The sequence below is a fragment of the Kogia breviceps genome, chromosome 14, assembly GCF_026419965.1.
Source record: "Kogia breviceps isolate mKogBre1 chromosome 14, mKogBre1 haplotype 1, whole genome shotgun sequence".
Classification (NCBI taxonomy): domain Eukaryota; kingdom Metazoa; phylum Chordata; class Mammalia; order Artiodactyla; family Physeteridae; genus Kogia; species Kogia breviceps.
In genome coordinates, this window is record NC_081323.1 from 81801776 (window position 1) to 81819213 (window position 17438).

The window sequence follows — 17438 nt, forward strand, 5'->3', positions numbered from 1 at the left end:
AAACCTGCCCTTCTGACCACTAGTGATTGGAGAGAAGACAGGCCCCAGAGGCAACCAAGTGCTGGACTGGTCAGCTGATGCGGCAGCTCGGGGTTAAAGTCAGCCCAGGCCGCTGGGCTGGGTAGTGCCTTCAGACCAAAGGGAAACCAGAGACCGGGCAGAGGCCTCCGGCCAGTGGGTACCACGGATACCTTTCATTTCTTCCTGCCCGTGCTTCCCAACCTTGCCTGGTGTTGTAATACATAATACAGTCTCATCTAAGTCACATATAAGCAGCCCTAAATTAATCTACCTTGTTCCTTGCAGGTTAAAAGAATGCTTTCATACATTTAAGTTCTGTAAACCTAACTCATAACCTGGGAATCAAGCCCCCAGCAATAGAGGAACTTCAGAAATCTGTTTAGGATCACAGAGCTGGAAAATGCCAGAGCCGGAGTTCCACAGAAAGTGGTTTACTGCTTTTAGAACAAAATAAGATGCTCTCAGAACCTTTTTTAGTGAAGAAAATAACTTTTAGAACTTTAAACCTTTTTAGAACTTTTCTAAAACACTATTTTTGTCGGCTGATAAAGTAGGCACTTCAATATAGAAAACCCTCCAGAAGCAAGTGCCTGGGCTGGATGGCACAGCTCACAACTGTGTGGTCCCCGAGCTGTCCCACTGGACGCGGCCGCCTCCTCAGAAGCGGGGCTTGCGCTTGCGGCCGGTGTACTGAGTGTCAGGTCGGACCTCCCTGTGCGAAGAAGTAACAGGGGCGGGAAGAACAGAACCGTCTCAGGAAAAACAACAAGAACCCCTGGGACCCCTGAGGCAGGTGAGCCCCGGGCCCTGGGTGGCCAGACCCGCCCCCGCCCTGCCCCACCTGCACTCACTTGCCCTGCCGCCGGCGGCGCTCCTTCTTCTCCAGCACCCACTCTCGGCTCTTCCTCACCACCCCCCGCCTCGCCATCCTGTACGGGACCCTGTGCAGGAGACACGGCTGTGAGCAGGTGGACAGAGTGGCCTGGCTGGCACCCAGCTTAATCCCGGCAGGTAAGCGTGGTGAGCTTCCCCCGAGTCAGGTGGCCTCAGATGCCCCTTCCACAACAGACGTCCCCATTCTGGACACCCGCTTCCTGGTGACATCTGCTGGGGCCAGAGCGGTTGTTTAGGAGGAGGCAGGAGAGGTGGGGTCCCCCCTTCGCTCGCAGGCATCCACGCGGTTGACCACGTGGTTAGGCATACATACACACCTGCCTGTGGGGCAGGCAGGGGCCAAGCTACTTTCGGGGCTCACAAGAGCCAATCCAAGGAAAGCAGGCCCTATAGTCTGGCTGTGAGGCCAGCATGCTTGGTACAGACCAAGTTGGGGCTCCCAGCAACTACAGGTGTCTGAGGTAGGAAAACAAGGCTGCCCTGCTCGTGGCAGCCCTGACAATGACCCTCAAGGGGTGATCTTGGCCTCCAGTCCTGGCTGAGGAGAAAGGGGACCTCCCACAGCTCTATGGGAGAGAGGCCCTGGGCACAGGGGAGCCTGGGCCCTCAAACCACATCCCCACCTGGCAGTTGGAATCCAACTGTTTTCAGCACTGAACACACCACGGAGGCTGCTTGCCCTCTGAGTAACCATTCCCTGAGTACCTGCGTGCACGGCCCATGGATGTTCTACAGTGGCTATGAACCAGCCCTGCCCCTAAAGAGTCCACGGCTGGGCGGTGGTAGCGACCACCCGCACGAGGCAAAGCAAGTGCAGAGAGGCCAGGAGCTGCTGAGGCAGTGATGGGGAGAAAGAGAGGGCCACAGAGATGAGCTGCTCCATGCAGAAGGTGGGCCAGTATTCCGGAAAAGAAGCAATACATGAAAGTGAGGCACAAGGAAAGCACTGAAGACGAAGGTTAGGGAGCAGAAGAGCCCTGTTGCCTGGAGTCACTGAGAGTAAGAAGGGGGAGGGTCCAAGTGCGACTCTGAGGGTCAGCTGAGGATTGAGTCATCCTCGTAAGTTTCCTCCTCGCCTGAGGGCCAGTGCCAGCCAGACTGCGTGACACAGCCTTCCGGCTGCTACTTCTCACCTGTTCTAACCTAATAAAAATCAGATTAAAAAAAACCACCAACTCAGAATCCCACTTGGCTGGTCCAGTTCGTGGAGGTGTGGACACCAACCAGCAAGGAGTGTGCTCTCCCTCCAGGAAGCAGTGAGGCTTTCTACCAAAGGAGGAACACAGCATGTCCTAGACTTTGGGGTGTGCAGAGATAGCAGTTCACGAAAGAAAGTTAAGAGGGCCTACAAGGAGGGGGCAGGAGTCCAATGTGCCAGGTGCAAAGCAGGCTGCTGGAGATGCAGGACTAAACAGATGCAGGAGTAATCCCCAGGAGTCTCCAAGGAAGGACAAGCTCTGGGGTAACACAGTGCACAGGGGGCAAGATGTGAGCTGCGGGAGGGATGATGGGAAAGAGTCATCGTGGGGGACAAAGGGAGCAGTGAAGACGGTGAGCGACCCCGACCACAGATGCCAAGAGGGAAGCGGAGTCCACAGTGCAAATGGCCGGAGGGGATGGAGCCTGTGGAGAGAGCAGCTGACGAGTGGTAGGGTAGAGGCTGGGTGGCGAGGATTAAGGAATATATAGGGCAAGCAAAGTTGTTGGGGGACAGGGGGAAGAAATTAGAGATAAGTTAGGTAAACGCTTAAAATACTTTTCCTTGGTTTACCTATTTATTTACAGTAAGTGGCCTGAATGTGATCAGACAGAAGTGACAGCACCGGGAGAAGGCCGATCAGCCTTACAGTAGACAAAGGCCTCCTCCCCACCCTCCTCAAATCTGAGGACTTCAAGAAGAAGAGCCTGTAGGGAAATGAGGTCTGCGCCAGGCACTGTGCTAAGTCCTGTACAGACATGCCCTCGACTCAACACACTGCCCGAGAGGGTGGCACATCCCCCCCAATTTTAAACAGACGAGAAATGGATGATCAGTTCCCGCAACTTACCGAAGTTTACAGTTAGGACTCGTCGTCTGTAGACACCGGCGTGAGGACAAGAGGGAGCCTAAGATGGACGGAGGGGAAGCAGGAGATGGGACCAGTCCCCGAGCGCAAGCGATGGGCACCTTAGAGCAGCAACGGCTAGGAGAGCCCCCAAGTCCCCACGGGGAATGGGCCGAGGAAGCTAAGGGAGGCGACCGCGGAGGGCCAGTGGGTCAGAAGGCATCGATCCACGCATGATCTTCACCACAGGTGGGGCTTTCTAACTCATCCATTCTCGGCTCATTTTTCCTCTTAAACGTCTTAAGAGTCTGAAAGCCTTTCACCCCTACCAATCAGAACTAAGAAATCACCTCCTTCTTTACGACCTTATAATCAATTGTTCCTTCAACAAATATTGAACACCTTTTGCTAACAAGACACTATTCTGGTGTCAGGGATACAGTGCAAGTCCTCACCAAGTTTTCATTCTAGTTGGGGACAGAAGTAATACCAAATAAACGAATACTTATGATTTAGAGCAGTGAAAGGTGGTAGGGAAAATAAAGGTTAACGAGAACTCAACTGAAAATACTGAACAGAGAAATGGCAAGATATGATTTACATTTTTAAAAAGTAAAAGAAAACGGGAAGTCTCCGTCTTGCTGCACAGCAAATGAATTCAAAGAGGCAAAGTCAGAAGTAAGGAGACAAGTGAGGTAGCTTTCAGTAATCTAGGCAGCAAAGACAGAGACCAGGTAGGAGTGGGGAAAAGGGATAGAGTGACAAGATGTGAAATGTAAGGAAAACAGGAAGGGCTGAGAATGGAAAGAATGGAGGGAGGAAGTTTGGGGGTGAAGACCAAGAGCTCTGTTTTGTTCCAGAGACCTGTGGGAAGTCCAGGTATGGATATTTAGGAGGGGAGGTGGTTTGGAAAGCAAAGGTGGGATTGAGACCAAGGATAGAAACCTGGAGGTTCTGAACCTGTTAGCTGGTGTCTAAGGCAGCAGGCACAGAGAGAAAAGGGGTCCAGGGTGGGCCCCAGAGTGGACCGAGAAGGAACAGCCAGTGAGGTTAACAGAAAACTGGGACCATGGCGGGGGAGGCCAAGCGAGAAAAGCATTAGAGGAGCGATAGGCTGCACCAGCTCCTAACGAGCGGGCAAGTTACAATGAAGATGGAGAAGGAAACAAGACTGGGAAGTGACCATGGGTTTGGCGAGACAGCCTGGTGGTGGCCTTGATCAAGAGAGCAATTTGTGATGAGACAAGCATGCGCCAGAGGAGAGGACTGAGAATGGCAGGGGAGGCACGTGAGGAGTTCGGTCACAAAGGGGAGCGATGAACAGGGTGCCCGCCAGGAGCTGTTACGGGGTAAGGGAGGCCCCTTTGTGAAGACAGGCGAAATCGCGCAGGACATTTGTGTGCTGACGGGGATGACTCGAGGGTAAATGTGAGGATGTGGGAGAGGAAAGGGAGCCACAGGGCCAAGTGGGGACGGGGTCCGGGATGTAGGTTAAGGAGGCAGCCTTGGGAGGAGAGGACAGCCTGCTGGGTGTGGCAAGAAGGCAGGCAGAGAGGAAGGCTGCCCACAGACATCCAGAAGGGCTCCACTAGCTCAGCCGGAGGCAGGTGCAGGCACAGTCCCAAGGGTTCCCAGGTCCTATTTCCGCCTTGGCGTCTCTGCCACACTGGACCCTGACAGACTTGGTGAAAGCAGAGGGAAACGGAGGAGTCTTGCTGCTGTGTCTAATGAACCTGGTGGCAGCAACCGCCTGCGCCTTAGGCTGAGCAACGGCCTTACCTCTCAACCGTGAACGTGGACTCCCTGGCCTCCTCTTCCTCATTAGCTTCGTTCTGGGCCTGCAGGAACGAAGGCTCTCAGATCACCCTGGAGATCTCTCAACCCACCTGCCCCACCCCAGAAGGCCTGGCACCCAGGCCTGAGCCCTTCTAAACAGGTCGACGATGGGGCTTCCCTGGTGGCGCAGTGGTTGGGAGTCCGCCTGCCGATGGAGGGGACACGGGTTTGTGCCCCGGTCCGGGAGGATCCCACGTGCCGCAGAGCGGCTGGGCCCGTGAGCCATGGCCGCCGAGCCTGAGCGTCTGGAGCCTGTGCTCCGCAACGGGAGAGGCCACGACGGTGAGAGGCCCGCGTACCAAAAAAAAAAAAAAAAAAAAACAAAACTAAACAGGTGGACGGCCTGGCCCCACAAGAAGGGAAGCCAGAAGAGATGGGCCTACAAACTCAAGGTCCCTCACCATTGGTATAAAGGTCGAAGGTCCAGAAAACAAACAGAGGTAGAACCTGAAACAAGAAAGTGCAGAGTGAGGGCTGGGCTCAGAAAGCCTCACAGAGCAAGACAAGCCCTCCCCCTCCCTGCCACAAACAGGTACAGACACAGCCAGGCTTCTTGCCTGCCCGGGGCCCCAGTGACCCAACCCAGCACTGCTCTGGTCCACGCATCAGTGGCCTGTGAGGGCCACACCACCACCCTCTCTCCTGCAGCACGGGCAGCACCCTGGCACCCGGCACTCACTTCTTGGCTCTGGCGCTGTTGGGATAATCCACCACCACACCACCAGTGAAGCCGGCCTTGGTGGCCTGGGTCGTGATCAGCTCCAACTGGGGAGAGAACAGCATGCAGTCAGGCAGGGTGGCTGGGGGAGCAGCGGCTTCCCGCCCCCTCCCCTGGCCCCCGTCTGGTCCCAGAATGGACCTTGTCTGGGAGGAGTGAGGATCTTTATCAGACTATTCCCAATTCTGAGTCCCCGAAAGCCATGCAGAGAAGGTGCAGCCTAGAACCAGCCACGGGAGATACCTCCCTCCAGGGATTACAGAACGACCAAGTCCCCCCGATTCTCACTTTCTAGCCCAGGGACCCACCTCCCCACTCACATCTCAGGAGATGAATGGCCACCAATTGCGAGGCAGACCCATTCACATGTTATTGGTCAGGGACAGCTCGCCACTTGTCCGTCAGAATCGGTACCTCCTACCCCTCACTGCTCACGAATCACACTCCACAGAACAGACAACTGTTGATGTCCTCTCCCCCACCCCCAGTTATTTCTTCGGTTATGGAAATCAGTAATATCAGATGGTTTATCTGTCAAGAGAAGACAGACATCCTCCCCCCATCCTGCCCCAGGTACCCCTCTTCCTTAGGACATTAGGTCATAAAATGTGCCAGCAGGGGCCACAGCGACCACTCTGGGGAGCTCAGCCCCTCCCTTCCCACCAAGCAGCCTAAGGTTGCTTGTTCTGTCACTTCCCAACAGCAGGAGGGCAGGTGGCTGAGGAGCAGGACAGCTTACCTATTCTGGGTCCCTCCCCCTTCCCTGCACCTCCACTAGCCAAGGGGTTCACCTGCTCTGAGTTCTCAGGGTACAGCTGCAGGACAGCCCGAGCTCCGTGGACCTGCAACAGAAACGTGGCTATCTTTCAGATATCCCGTGGGGTCAGGACCCAGACACTGCTTTCGTTATTCACGAGACATTTATTGAATTCCCATTATGTGCAAGGTATACTGTTCTCAGGGCTGGGAGACAGCCATGGACAAAAGAGACAGCCTCCGAACTTCTGCAGCTCACATTTTAGTGGGTGAGGTAGCTAATCTACAGTAGTGACTAAGCGCCAAAAAGAAAAATAACTTAGGACAAGGGATGGTGCATGACAGCAACTATCAAGTTTACTTTTGGCTCAAGGAAGGCCTCTCTCTCTGAGGGTCACTGGAGCAGAGACCGCAATGTAGTAGACGGCTGGCTATTTAAATGTCTGAGGGAAGAGAATTTCAGCAGAGAGAAAACCAAACACAAAGGCCCTCAGAACTTCAGGGTTAACCCCAAGACCTGAGAGGAAGAGAAACCACGTAACGCACAAGACCCAGCTATGTGCCAGAACAACCCACTCTAAGAAGCCAGGGTGAGGTGAGGGGACTAAGGGGACCAAGAAACACCTGGATCCAAAAAAAAAAAAAAGTGAAAGAACTCACTTTTAGGACTTAGAATCGCAGACTATCATCTAATCCTAGTAAACAGTGGAAATCAACACCATCACTTCTAAAGACAAGGTAGGGAATTCCCTGGCAGTCCAGTGCTTATTACTCGGTGCTTTCACTGCAGGGGCCTCAAGCCGAGCGGTGTGGCCCGAATAAGTAAATAAACAAAAGACAAGAAAAAGCCAATAAAGGCCCTCTCAGTGGTGAATAACCACCCTGCTCCCCATCTGAGCGTTGGCAGGAGGTGGAAGGCAAGGGGCGAGCTGGAGGAAGTGCGCACTCTGGAAGGTGCCCTCTGTGTGGCCTCGAAATGCCGTCCCTGTCCTCACCCTGAGGAATCCAGGCCCCGAAGCCAACTTCTGACTGATACTCAGCAGAGCGGACACAGGAGTTGTGATCACTCTCAGATCCTGACATCAGTGTCTTCGCATTTCACTAGCATGTCAGTCCCGAGCTTTCCTTTTTTGGGGGCTGAAGACTTGGACCGAAGTAGCCAACAATGAGGTCCTGCCATCCCACGTGGTCCCATCTAAATGGCATTGCCACGGGGCACCTCCACTGCATCATGCTATCTGCAGGGCAAGGGAGGGACAGGCAGCCAGCCCAGGTGGGAAGGAGATCTCATACTCACCAGAACAGAGTAAAGAGCAGAAAAGAAGCAGTACAGGCGCTTGGCAGGAATGTCGGACTTCTTGTTAGCACTACAGAGCCACTGCACTGCAGAAATGCTGAAAGAGGAAGGGACCTAGTCAGGAAAGGGAGCGACATGCAAGGTTTGATCTCCAGGCGAAACCCTCCTGCCCACGACTCTTTGTTGGCACGTGCAGGTCCACTCCAGGTCACTATTCTACAACGCTGGACCAAACAGGGTCTACAGCAGGTGAATGTGAACTTCTCGTGGCCAGTCCAAGGAAACATTTCCTCAACCTTGCTTCTGTACACGTCGCAAGTTCAGCATTACTCAGCAGGTCAAGTCTCTCCCTGCCACCTACCCCTTCATTCCCTTCCTCCAATCAAGGGAAATATGCTTTGGACTTACACAAAGCCATTCGCTCTCCTCCTAAATCACTTCCTTCAACTGTACCTGCTGTCTCCACAATCCCCAGATTTAAAGCCTCAAGCAGCTCGCATGTCCTTCTTTCCGACATTCCACTCCTCACTGCTGTGCACATACATCTACAGAACCCCAAACCCTGCTGATGTGTCCGACCGCCTCTCCCCGCTTTTCCGTTCCTCCACTACTCTCCTTGGTCAGCACTCATTACCACCTCCATCGCTTCGACAACCTAACTTATCTCTCCTCTCGCGTCTTCTCTCTTCTTTTAAATAATCCTCCTACAACACAGACCTGATCTCGTCACTCCCCAGGTCCCCATCAACTACTGAATAAAACCCAAACTTCTCAGGGTGACGGAGAAAAGCCTCTAGGAACCGACCCCACACAACCTCATCTTCCGTAGAATTTCTCATTCCTCTCTGCATCTATGAGACTCCTTTCCCCACCCACTTCTGTGCCTTTGCTCACACTGTTCCTTCACTCTGAAACCCTCTCTTTTTTTTTTATGTTTTTTTTTTGTTGTTTGTTTGTTTGTTTGTTTGTTTTTGCGGTACGCGGGCCTCTCACTGTCGTGGCCTCTCCCGTTGCGGAGCACAGGCTCCGGACGCGCAGGCTCAGTGGCCATGGCTCACGGGCCCAGCCGCTCCGCGGCACGTGGGATCCTCCCGGACCGGGGCACGAACCCGCGTCCCCTGCATCGGCAGGCGGACTCTCAACCACTGCGCCACCAGGGAAGCCCTGAAACCCTCTCCTTGACTATCCAAATTCCTCCCAACCGCAGGACCCAGCCTCAGCCCCTCCTGCTTTCCTGTGCTCTTACTTCTCTTCATAACTCTGGTGCGTCCCATGATTCCCTAGTGCACACCCCGCACTGGGGCTCACGTTTAGTAACTTGGTCCACATCTTATAGCACCTACACTTGATCTTAGCCAAAAGGCCGAGAAGCGATTCTTATAGCACCTAAAAAACCATGGAGTCTTAAAAACAGGGACCTTTATTTCCACAAACAGCACAGCACCTCGGACAATTTCTTGCAGGTAACAAATGTTGAAAAGAAAAAGCCTGCCATACCACCCCTCCTCTTAAAAACAAACCAAAAATGACTATTTACTCCTGAAACATACAAGACCAAATTGCTGGCCTTTGGTTTTCTGCAGCTTAGAACATCTCACCCGATCATTACTAAAAAGCAATTGCTATCTGTGAAATGTTTATATTTTCCCCTCCTATTTTGTTCCCACATGTAAGCTAATCCCATACCCTAAAAGAAAATCTTCAAATCCAGATTTGCACTCCTCACCCAGATTCCTACTGTGCATCGCTAGAGCTCAATCTATTATCACAGGAGGTCTTCCCCCAGGTAATGATTAAACTATGACTTCTTACCCGAGACCCTACCCTCCACCCCACCAACAAAACACTAAACCAAACACTAAACAGAACTTACTACAGAAAACAAAGAACAACTTCACGTTTCTAACTGTAGTTTCAGTGTTCTAAGATCTGTTATCAAAGTACTACGTACACATTCAAAACTTGAACCTGACGCCACAGAAAGGACTCCTAAGCCACCGAAGAGATTGGAGCAACTGGGGCCACTCTCCACTACAAAGTCCTTTGAAAAGAAGTCAACAAGATGGCTGCTGGGACCCACAAAATGGCTCCTAGAGGCTTAGAAGACCACCCCCCCACACACACACCCCCACACACAAAGCAGAGAAACCTATACCATGGTGCCTGAAGCTGGCAGCGCAAGATAATCACAGGAGTAGTTTTGAAATACAAAAAAATACATATTTGGGGGCCTTGCTCTGACCTTATACATCTGAAAATCCTGGGAGATGTGTATTTTTAAGTATTCTGTGTGATTCTGCTGCACAGCCAGGTTTGGGAAGCACTGGCCTGTAGGTCTAAAAGCAGGACCAGAAGACTCTCACCTGATACAACCATCAAAGGAGCCCGGTTTGAATGGGATGCCCTGACCCATGTCCCCCAGAAGCAGGTCTCCCTCCGTGTCTCGGTCCAAGGCCGCATCTACATTGGAGAAGAGTAGGTGAGGAATCAATCTGCATCACTGTTCCATACTCATGCAGGGGTGTCCACCCCAGTGCTAAATAGGACATACTTACCCAGCATGGCAGGGCTGATGTCAATGCCCACCCAGTAGTGCCCCTCATCCGAGAGGTAATCTCCACTCAGCCCAGAACCACAGCTGGAAGACACAATCAAATGGGGACTCAACAGGGAGTAGCAAAGACATCCCACCACCTACCTGGACTATCTGAACTGAGCTCCAGGATCTCACCCAATATCCAACAGGTAACAAGGCTGACCCTCAGGCAGACAGAGGAGCTCCAACGCTCGCCCAGCCATCTTGGTTTGGACATCAATCATCCGTGAGCTAAAAAGGCAGAAACACAAGCAAGTGGTAAAGGAGTTCTGGGCTAAAACCTCACCCAGACTAAGAAAAGCCAAAGAAAGAGAAAAAGGAACAATCATCCTGAGGTACCCTTTCCCAGTCAACAAACTCGACTACTACTATTGAAAAGTGACCCCAAAAGTCCATGTAATACAACGTGTTATTTTGTTCTGACACAAATTAAAACTGTACTAGCTGCAGGGCTAATGTGAAGTTAACAAATCATTTATCTAATGACCAACCATTGGGTATTTTCAACTCTACCAGGCTTTGACATTGTATTACTTAAATACACGTTTACTAGAAGAATTATCCACTGTAGCTACTACCATATAGAAGGGTGACGGAGACACAAAAAAAATTATAGCAGTGCTGTCCATGAGAAACAACGCGAGCCACTTGGGACATTCTAAAAGCCACATTTAAAAAGAAATTAAATATGTAAAGTTAACTGTAGTAATAATTAACCCAACATACTCAATATTATACTTTATTTAAACCAGTATACTCAAAACATCATTTCAATACATAACATAAAAAACAATAAAGCATTCTACATTTTCTTCATATGAAGTATATCTGATTAAATATGTTTCAATAGATGGCTGATGACTACTGGTTGCCATATTGAACAGAAGAGATCTAGAGTGTATATGGCTTTCCCAAGATCCAGGGAGAGTCACACGTACCAGTTTTCAAAATGCCTAACACAGGGCTCTGCAACTGGAAAAAAGTTTCTATTTGCTACATAATGACAACTGACCAAAGGGTTTTTGCTGACTCTGTCTGATACTCCAATTTGAACAAGAAAGAGAAAAGAGGTATCTGCAGAACTTTCTTACAGAGTACAGTATCGGAAAAAATAGGTTTGGAAGTCCTTGCTCTAGTCCTCATCTGTTAACTGACTTCATAATTATACAAAAAACTCTCCTCTACGAAACTCAGATACTCTACCAACAGCTGTTCTAAGGATTTACTGAGATAATGTAAACTGCAGCGTACAGTAAGCATCCCGTGTATATTATTTCCCTCCCCCCAACAGCACTGATCCCTTACACATCTCCACTGCGTCCTACCTGTTCTATGACATGCTTAAAACAAGCTGTCGTAAGAGAGAAAGATAAGCGTGATTCCTCCCATTGTGATGCTAAGGTTACTGAGACCCATTCGAAAGTTTAAAATTGACTCTTCCAGTGTCAAAAATGGGATCAACTCAGGTCTCTTCCTTCCCCCACCCCCAAATTCTGCGTGCTTTCCAAGCAACCTCCGCAATCAGGGCAACTTGCCGGTTCCCGACCCCCAACGCCTCGCAACATCCAGGCTCCCCTTACTTGCGCACGTATTTCCGGGCTTCTTTCTTGTCGTAAAACTGCAGGGACGAGAAAAAAAAGGGGGGGGGGAGTCGGGGAAGAAATCAAGACGCGGAAGCCCTAGGAGAGGAGAGAGGGGTGTCCGCGGAACACAGGCCTCACCAGCTCCGGAGGCCCGCTGTGCTCGGGTCTCTGTCCGCGAGACGCCATCGCCACACCTCAGCAACAGGACTCGTGAGATTTGCTCCGGGAATCCGGCTTTTATGTCCTCGTCTTGGCGCTCGCCTCGTAACACGCATGCTCCACCCATCTCCCCGCCTTCTCTTTTACTCGATTGGCTACAAGGGCCGACCGTACGCGGAAAAACGCACGCCTCCCATTGGCCAGTTCATCTTGCACCGCCCGCCTGATTCATTCAAGATGGCCGTCCAGCGAGATGTGAGGTGGTCACGGCTATTACTGTGGAGGTTGTGGCAGGCCCGGGGGGTTCCACAAAACTTGGGATCGGGCCCGGTCCTAGAAGCGAGAACTTATTCCCGGAGCGACGGCCCGTACTCGCGCACGGCGCTCTATGAGCTGCTCGGCGTCCCTTCCACGGCCACGCAGGCGCAGATCAAGGCGGCTTACTACCGGCAGAGCTTCCTCTACCACCCGGACCGCAACGCCGGGAGCGCCGAGGCTGCCGAGCGCTTCACGCGCATCTCCCAGGCCTACGTGGTACTGGGCAGTACCACCCTGCGTCGCAAGTATGACCGCGGCCTGCTCAGCGACGAGGACCTGCGCGGCCCCGGGGTCCGGCCCTCCAAGACGCCCGCCGCCGACCCCGACTCGCCCCGCACCCAGCCGCCCGCCTCTCGGACCCAGGGCCACGGTCGGGCCTCGTCGGGAGCCAACCGCACCATGTTCGACTTTGACGCCTTCTACCAGGCGCACTACGGCGAGCAGCTGGAGCGCGAGCGGCGCCTGAGGGCCCGGCGGGAGGCCCTTCGCAAGCAGCAGGAGGACCGGGCCAAGAAGGGCTTACGCTGGGACGAGACCCGAGACACGGCTTTATTCTTGCTTCTGCTCACAGTTTTCATCGTCATGGGCTTTCGTTTTTAATCGGAGAGCGGAGGGAAGGGGAGCAGCCCCCCGCCCCCAAGAATTGGCCTTTCCTGTCTTCTTGAACCCGCTGCCTCCATTGTCTACTGTTGTCTACCTCTACTGGGGTCCGAAGGAACTGCTCTCCCCTTTCCCTTCCTCACCCGGCCAGCTTAGCCATTGACCTGCATATCCCTACTCCTCTGGTCCAGAAAAGGAGGCTTTTCGATGCCCAAGAAAAAGGCTCCCAATGAGGAGTCCCGAAAGCCCAAGAGTGAGGGGTTTCCTGGAGGCCCTGGGGTGCCTGCTTCCAGATGTTGTCAGTGTCTGGAACACTTGCTGTGGCTTTCCTGTAAAGCTCCGAGCAAGACTCGTCTGCTCCAGCCCCACGTGTGTAGCGTGGGGCTCCTCTGTAACCTTGAAACGTGCAATGTGACCAATTGTGACTGCCAAAAGAAAAATTCTGGGGTTATAAGAAACTTGTGTTTCTGTGAGTTCCCCAAGCCACAGGTGAGACCCAGTGTAGGGTAAGGATGTGATCTGTGGGAACCTGGCCATTCTTTGGTGGTCACACCCCACTCCGCCTTCTGTTGGTGGTGAGCCTGAGTGGGAAAGAAAGCAAGGTCATGAGCATAAGGAATGAGCCTTCCTGTGCCCGTGCTTATCCACTGTATGACCTCGGAGAAGTTACTCTGTGGGCGTGATGGCAGAGGAGCAAATCGTTGGCTCTGTTTCGGTCTGTCACACTTGATTATCCATGTTCTAATAGGCTCAGTGATTAAAGTATGATGCCAGGGACTTCCCTGGTGGTCCAGTGGCTAAGACTCCGTGCTGCCACTGCAGGGGGCACAGGTTGAATTCCTGGTTGGAGCTGCAGCATGTGGGGGGGCGGGGAGGAAATATATATACACATACATATATATATATATATACATACATATATATATATATAGTGCCAGTAGAGTCAGGTTTGTCCTTGGGACACTGTGCCTGGCACCTGGTCATCCCTTGACCAGCCAGCCCCGTTGCTAACTGTGCAGCTCCTCCCTTCCCCCAAATAGAGCAACAAACCGGGAGTTTTGAGTCGCCTGAGTGTGGCCCAGCCTCCTGTTTCGCTGGCAGTGCTTATCGCAGGCCCTACAAGCCAAGTCCTTGAAACACGGCGACTTGAAGCTGTGGGAATTGGGGGAGTTTGAGTAGACTGGACTGTTTCGTGATGGGAGGCACAGGATGGAAGCGCACTTCCTTATTCAGAGCTGGCTGAGGGTTTTTTGGGTTTTGTTTGTTTCCTCTTTTCCTAATTGGCGCAGTGGGTTGTCACTTGGCTAGAGCTGTGGTGATCCAGTTCTCTTAACCGTGAGTCACTGATTGCACGTGGGGTGTGGCTTAGCCGTGAGATGGTAGGTACTCAGGTATGTGCTGTGGAGAGTAAAGCTGTGGGCTAGGAAAGCCTTTGCAGGAGATCTTCTACAAGGGTAAGGGCCTAAGTAGGTTCTAAACAAAGCCAGAGGTGCTTTGCTCTATTAACACCAATTCCTGCACTCAATCTTTTGTGGCAGTCCTTGGATAAATTGGGAGAAACCCATAGCTAGTGCAACTTGGTCTCTTGGGAACCATTCTGTTTTCTCTAGGCTTGGAGGTTGGGGGCAAACTCTTAGTCATGGCTTTGCAGTGACTATATGATTCAGTAGTAAAGATTTAAGCCTACTCTGGTTCAGACATGCTGGGCTCATGGAGCCTTGGTTCGGGGGCAAGGGCATATGTACTTTAAAAAAGAACATTTAATGTTATTATGTTTCATATCTGGAAAACGAGGGAAAATCTTTTCAGAACACAAACTACAGGAAGTGAAGCTTAGTAAAAGGTACAGAGGCTGGTGTTTCTCAACCAAGGAGTTGGGGGATGACAGAGTGTCCTTGGGGCAAGATTCTATCAAAGTTTCGATCAAATGGGATTGGGGTTCTTTGGGGTCTTGTTTGTAAAAGCACTAGTGGTCTGTGATAATCTGGGATCGTTCTCATGGGCTCTTTGACATAGATCTCTCAAATTTGTTTTCTCTCAGTGAAGATCAGAGCGAAGCACATTCCCTCGGACCCCAGAACATGGAGGTAGACCCAGAAGGTGTGGAGTGGTGGGGTCCAGACTCTGTGAAACTTCTGGAACATTGCATGCAACTCCAAACAGGGTAGTCAATAAAATTTATTAATCATCCAACCTCTAAGCCTCTCCTTAGGCCTAGAACTAGGCCCACTCTATTCTCTAGTGCCATCCTGCCTGCCTCTGTTTTTTTTAGGCCAGAGCTAAACTCTGAGAGACCCCATTCCCTACCATCCCTGAAACTCAGTCTAGGCTCTTCATGGGAGGGGAGATGTGTGGGAGGCTTTTTGAAGGTCCCTCCCCAGCTGGTTCCTGTTACATCATTTCTCCCTTTCTGGCCCCCCTGCAGTTGTCCTTTCTCAGCTTCTTACCTGCCCTGGGGAGGAGAGGCTAAACCAGGCCATGGACATTAGCCCCTGCCTTCTAGGGGCTGCTCCCCAGTTTGTGATAGAGGAGGAAGGCTGAGACATGGTCAGCTTCAGTCCCTTTTCTCCCTTTGGTCACAAACTGAAACAAAACTATAAGTTTGGACCTAGGAAGAGAGACTTTGGACAAGAGGGGCCCAGCTTGCTCCATGCTGTGCTCCTTGGGTAAGGGGTGAAGAAGAGTACCAGGCTGAGTGAGCAGCACACAGCTCCTAAGTGGGAGACACGGACAAGGGGATGGGAATCAAAGGTGCACGTGTCTAGGCAATTGTGATATTGTCTTTGGGCTTGATCAGGACTTCATTTTATTCCTCCTGAGCCTAACTGTTTTCCCCTCCATTGTCCTTTACTTATTGTGGGGTGAAAAGATCCTTTACCCATCCCAGTGCTGAAGGAGTGAGATTTCTTGCTTCCTTCTGAGCTTCTGGCATTTCATTCGCTGAGTGCACCTTGCCCTCCGTAATGGTCCCAGCATGAGCCAGGATGAATAAGAATAGCCTACCTTAGGCCAGTGAGTTGTCCGTTGGTCATTACTGACCATGTGTATATATCTCCATCCCTTATAGCCACAGCCTGAAGCTGAGACACCAAGGGTGGAGCCCAAGTCAGTGGCCACCACACCTGCTTATGGAAAATGGCGAGGAGTAGGGGTGTTGTCTCGGGCCTTTGGGCTTCCAGGAATGTCACCAGATCCCATGAAGGGAGGCTGAGAGAAGGGACAGCTGGTAAGTAGCGGTGTTACTTCAGTCCACTCTGGAATTCAGTGCTCTCTCCTGGCCTTTGCCCTCTCAGTTCCTCAGCCCTGTTATGAGGTCACACACTGTCTCCTGCCTCTGAGCAGGACTGTAGAAGACGCACCTTGCCTGCCCTCAGCGGCTTGGCTCTCAGGCCAGGCTTGGAGCCCTGGGGGCCATCGGGTTTGTGCAAAGCAGCTGGGGTCCCTCTGTTAGTGTTTTAGGGTGATGGCAAGACCTGAGTCTGACCTCATGAACTTGCATATGCTGGGGATTGCTTGGTGCTCTCATCCCCCAGAAGCAGAGAGCTCACCTTCACCATCTGTTGTAAGGTCATAGCATCACTATGGATCTAGCCATCTCGCCACTGTCTCTTAAGGCTATACAAACCTGGGGCCCTGTCGATAGTCTTGAGGTGGGTTGGCCGTCCCATCCTGCCTCTGCCCCGTCAGTGTTCACATCCTCGGTCCTGGGAGGGGACTGCTGCTAGACAAAAGAAGGCCTGTTTCCGGAGGACGAAGAACTGACCGAGATTCGTGGTTCACAGGCCACAGCTGACCTGCACACAGCGTTTGGCTGTGGCCAGCCAGCACAGTGTCTTAACTTTAGGCAATATTCAAAACTTGGAAGACTTCGCATAAAAATCTAGATTTCTGACTTCTCTCAAAAAACTGAGAAAATGTGCCACCATTGAGCTTCCTCCCATACTTTCATGACCGCCTGGGAGAAGCTGTAAGGTCTGCCTTTCAGATAGGACTTTGCTGCCCAGTCTGCCGCACTCTCCCCAGCAGAGGGGATGTGTCAGAGGCCGCGATGCACACACTTGCACCATTTTGCTCTTGGTAGAGAAATCTCTCTCTATATCCCATGTCTGTTAAGAGGAAAAACAAAACAAGGCGGGGGGTGGGGTGGGGGGATCATGCATTTCCAGGAAAATGGGGAAGGGTGTACTTTGTGGAAACAGCTGCTTTGCACTGTGACCTTCTGGCCCCTATAGGCATTTGAATTTGCAGATCCCTAGGTTACCTCCTATGTTGTTAAAAGAGCTCACACTTTATGCAGGGAGGCAGAGTGTAAGTCTTATTTTCATTGTGGGACAAGAAGAATCTTTTGAGAGGTCTACAGCAGTGGCAAGGTCGCAAACAAAGCCAGAGGTCCCTTGGTACAATAACACCGATCCCTGCACTCAATCTTTCGTGTAAAATCCTTGTATAAATTGGGATAAACCCTCAGCTAGTCCAACTTGGTTTCTTGGAAACCGTTAGATTCTCTCTAGCCTGGGAGGTCAGGGGCAAGTTCTTAGCCATGGCTTTGCAGTGACCACACGATTCAGTTGTAAAGGTTGAGCTCAGTAAGCCTTGATTAGCAGGCACACACAAA

At 51.8% G+C, this 17438-nt stretch overlaps 3 protein-coding genes and 1 non-coding gene across 6 annotated transcripts in view; 2 read left to right on the plus strand and 2 right to left on the minus strand.

Moving 5' to 3' along the window:
* Nucleotides 1–399: 399 nt before the first annotated feature.
* On the minus strand, nt 400–12030 carry BUD23 (BUD23 rRNA methyltransferase and ribosome maturation factor). 2 transcript variants are annotated; one of them, XR_010836581.1, is made up of 13 exons: nt 11885–11988; nt 11744–11781; nt 10299–10394; nt 10123–10205; nt 9931–10027; nt 7568–7664; nt 6306–6356; nt 5476–5561; nt 5198–5243; nt 4740–4798; nt 2964–3021; nt 873–962; nt 400–733 (listed from the first exon to the last, which is right to left on the minus strand). XR_010836581.1 is itself a non-coding variant. In XM_059037262.2 (12 exons), exons 1-12 carry the CDS (start codon nt 11930–11932, stop codon nt 679–681), a joined length of 846 nt encoding a protein of 281 aa, XP_058893245.1. In that variant the 5' UTR covers nt 11933–12030; the 3' UTR covers nt 400–678. The 2 variants fall into 2 exon arrangements, 1 of the variants encoding a protein (XP_058893245.1); XM_059037262.2 differs by lacking the exon at nt 2964–3021 and having other exon boundaries at nt 11885–12030.
* LOC131741903 (small Cajal body-specific RNA 20) lies at nt 1366–1497 on the minus strand. Its single transcript, XR_009331258.1, has one exon. It is a non-coding gene; the product is annotated as a small Cajal body-specific RNA 20 (non-coding RNA).
* Nucleotides 12031–12135: 105 nt separating the features above from the next.
* Nucleotides 12136–15016, plus strand: DNAJC30 (DnaJ heat shock protein family (Hsp40) member C30). Its single transcript, XM_059037274.2, has one exon. The coding sequence runs from the start codon at nt 12143–12145 to the stop codon at nt 12821–12823; it is 681 nt and encodes a 226-aa protein (XP_058893257.1). The 5' UTR covers nt 12136–12142; the 3' UTR covers nt 12824–15016.
* An 879-nt stretch (nt 15017–15895) lies between these two features.
* Nucleotides 15896–17438, plus strand: part of MLXIPL (MLX interacting protein like) — a 47285-nt gene continuing 45742 nt past the window's right edge. For both annotated transcript variants that reach the window (XM_067012333.1, XM_059037226.2), the window contains exon 1: nt 15896–16049. In XM_067012333.1, the coding sequence (XP_066868434.1) occupies nt 15959–16049 (91 nt within the window). In that variant the 5' untranslated portion in view covers nt 15896–15958. The remainder of the gene's footprint in view (nt 16050–17438) is intronic.

What these genes read in the sequence shown, in the direction of transcription:
- BUD23 (XM_059037262.2), bottom strand. Translation starts at nt 11,932, where the DNA reads ATGGCGTCTCGCGGACAGAGACCCGAGCACAGCGGGCCTCCGGAGCTG. An exon ending in CTTCGACCTTTATACCAATG is followed by an intron (nt 4,799 to 5,197) that starts GTGAGGGACCTT and finishes TCGTTCCTGCAG; the next exon opens with GCCCAGAACGAAGCTAATGA. An exon ending in TCCACGTTCACGGTTGAGAG is followed by an intron (nt 963 to 4,739) that starts GTAAGGCCGTTG and finishes TCTCCTGCACAG; the next exon opens with GGTCCCGTACAGGATGGCGA.
- DNAJC30 (XM_059037274.2), top strand. Translation starts at nt 12,143, where the DNA reads ATGGCCGTCCAGCGAGATGTGAGGTGGTCACGGCTATTACTGTGGAGG.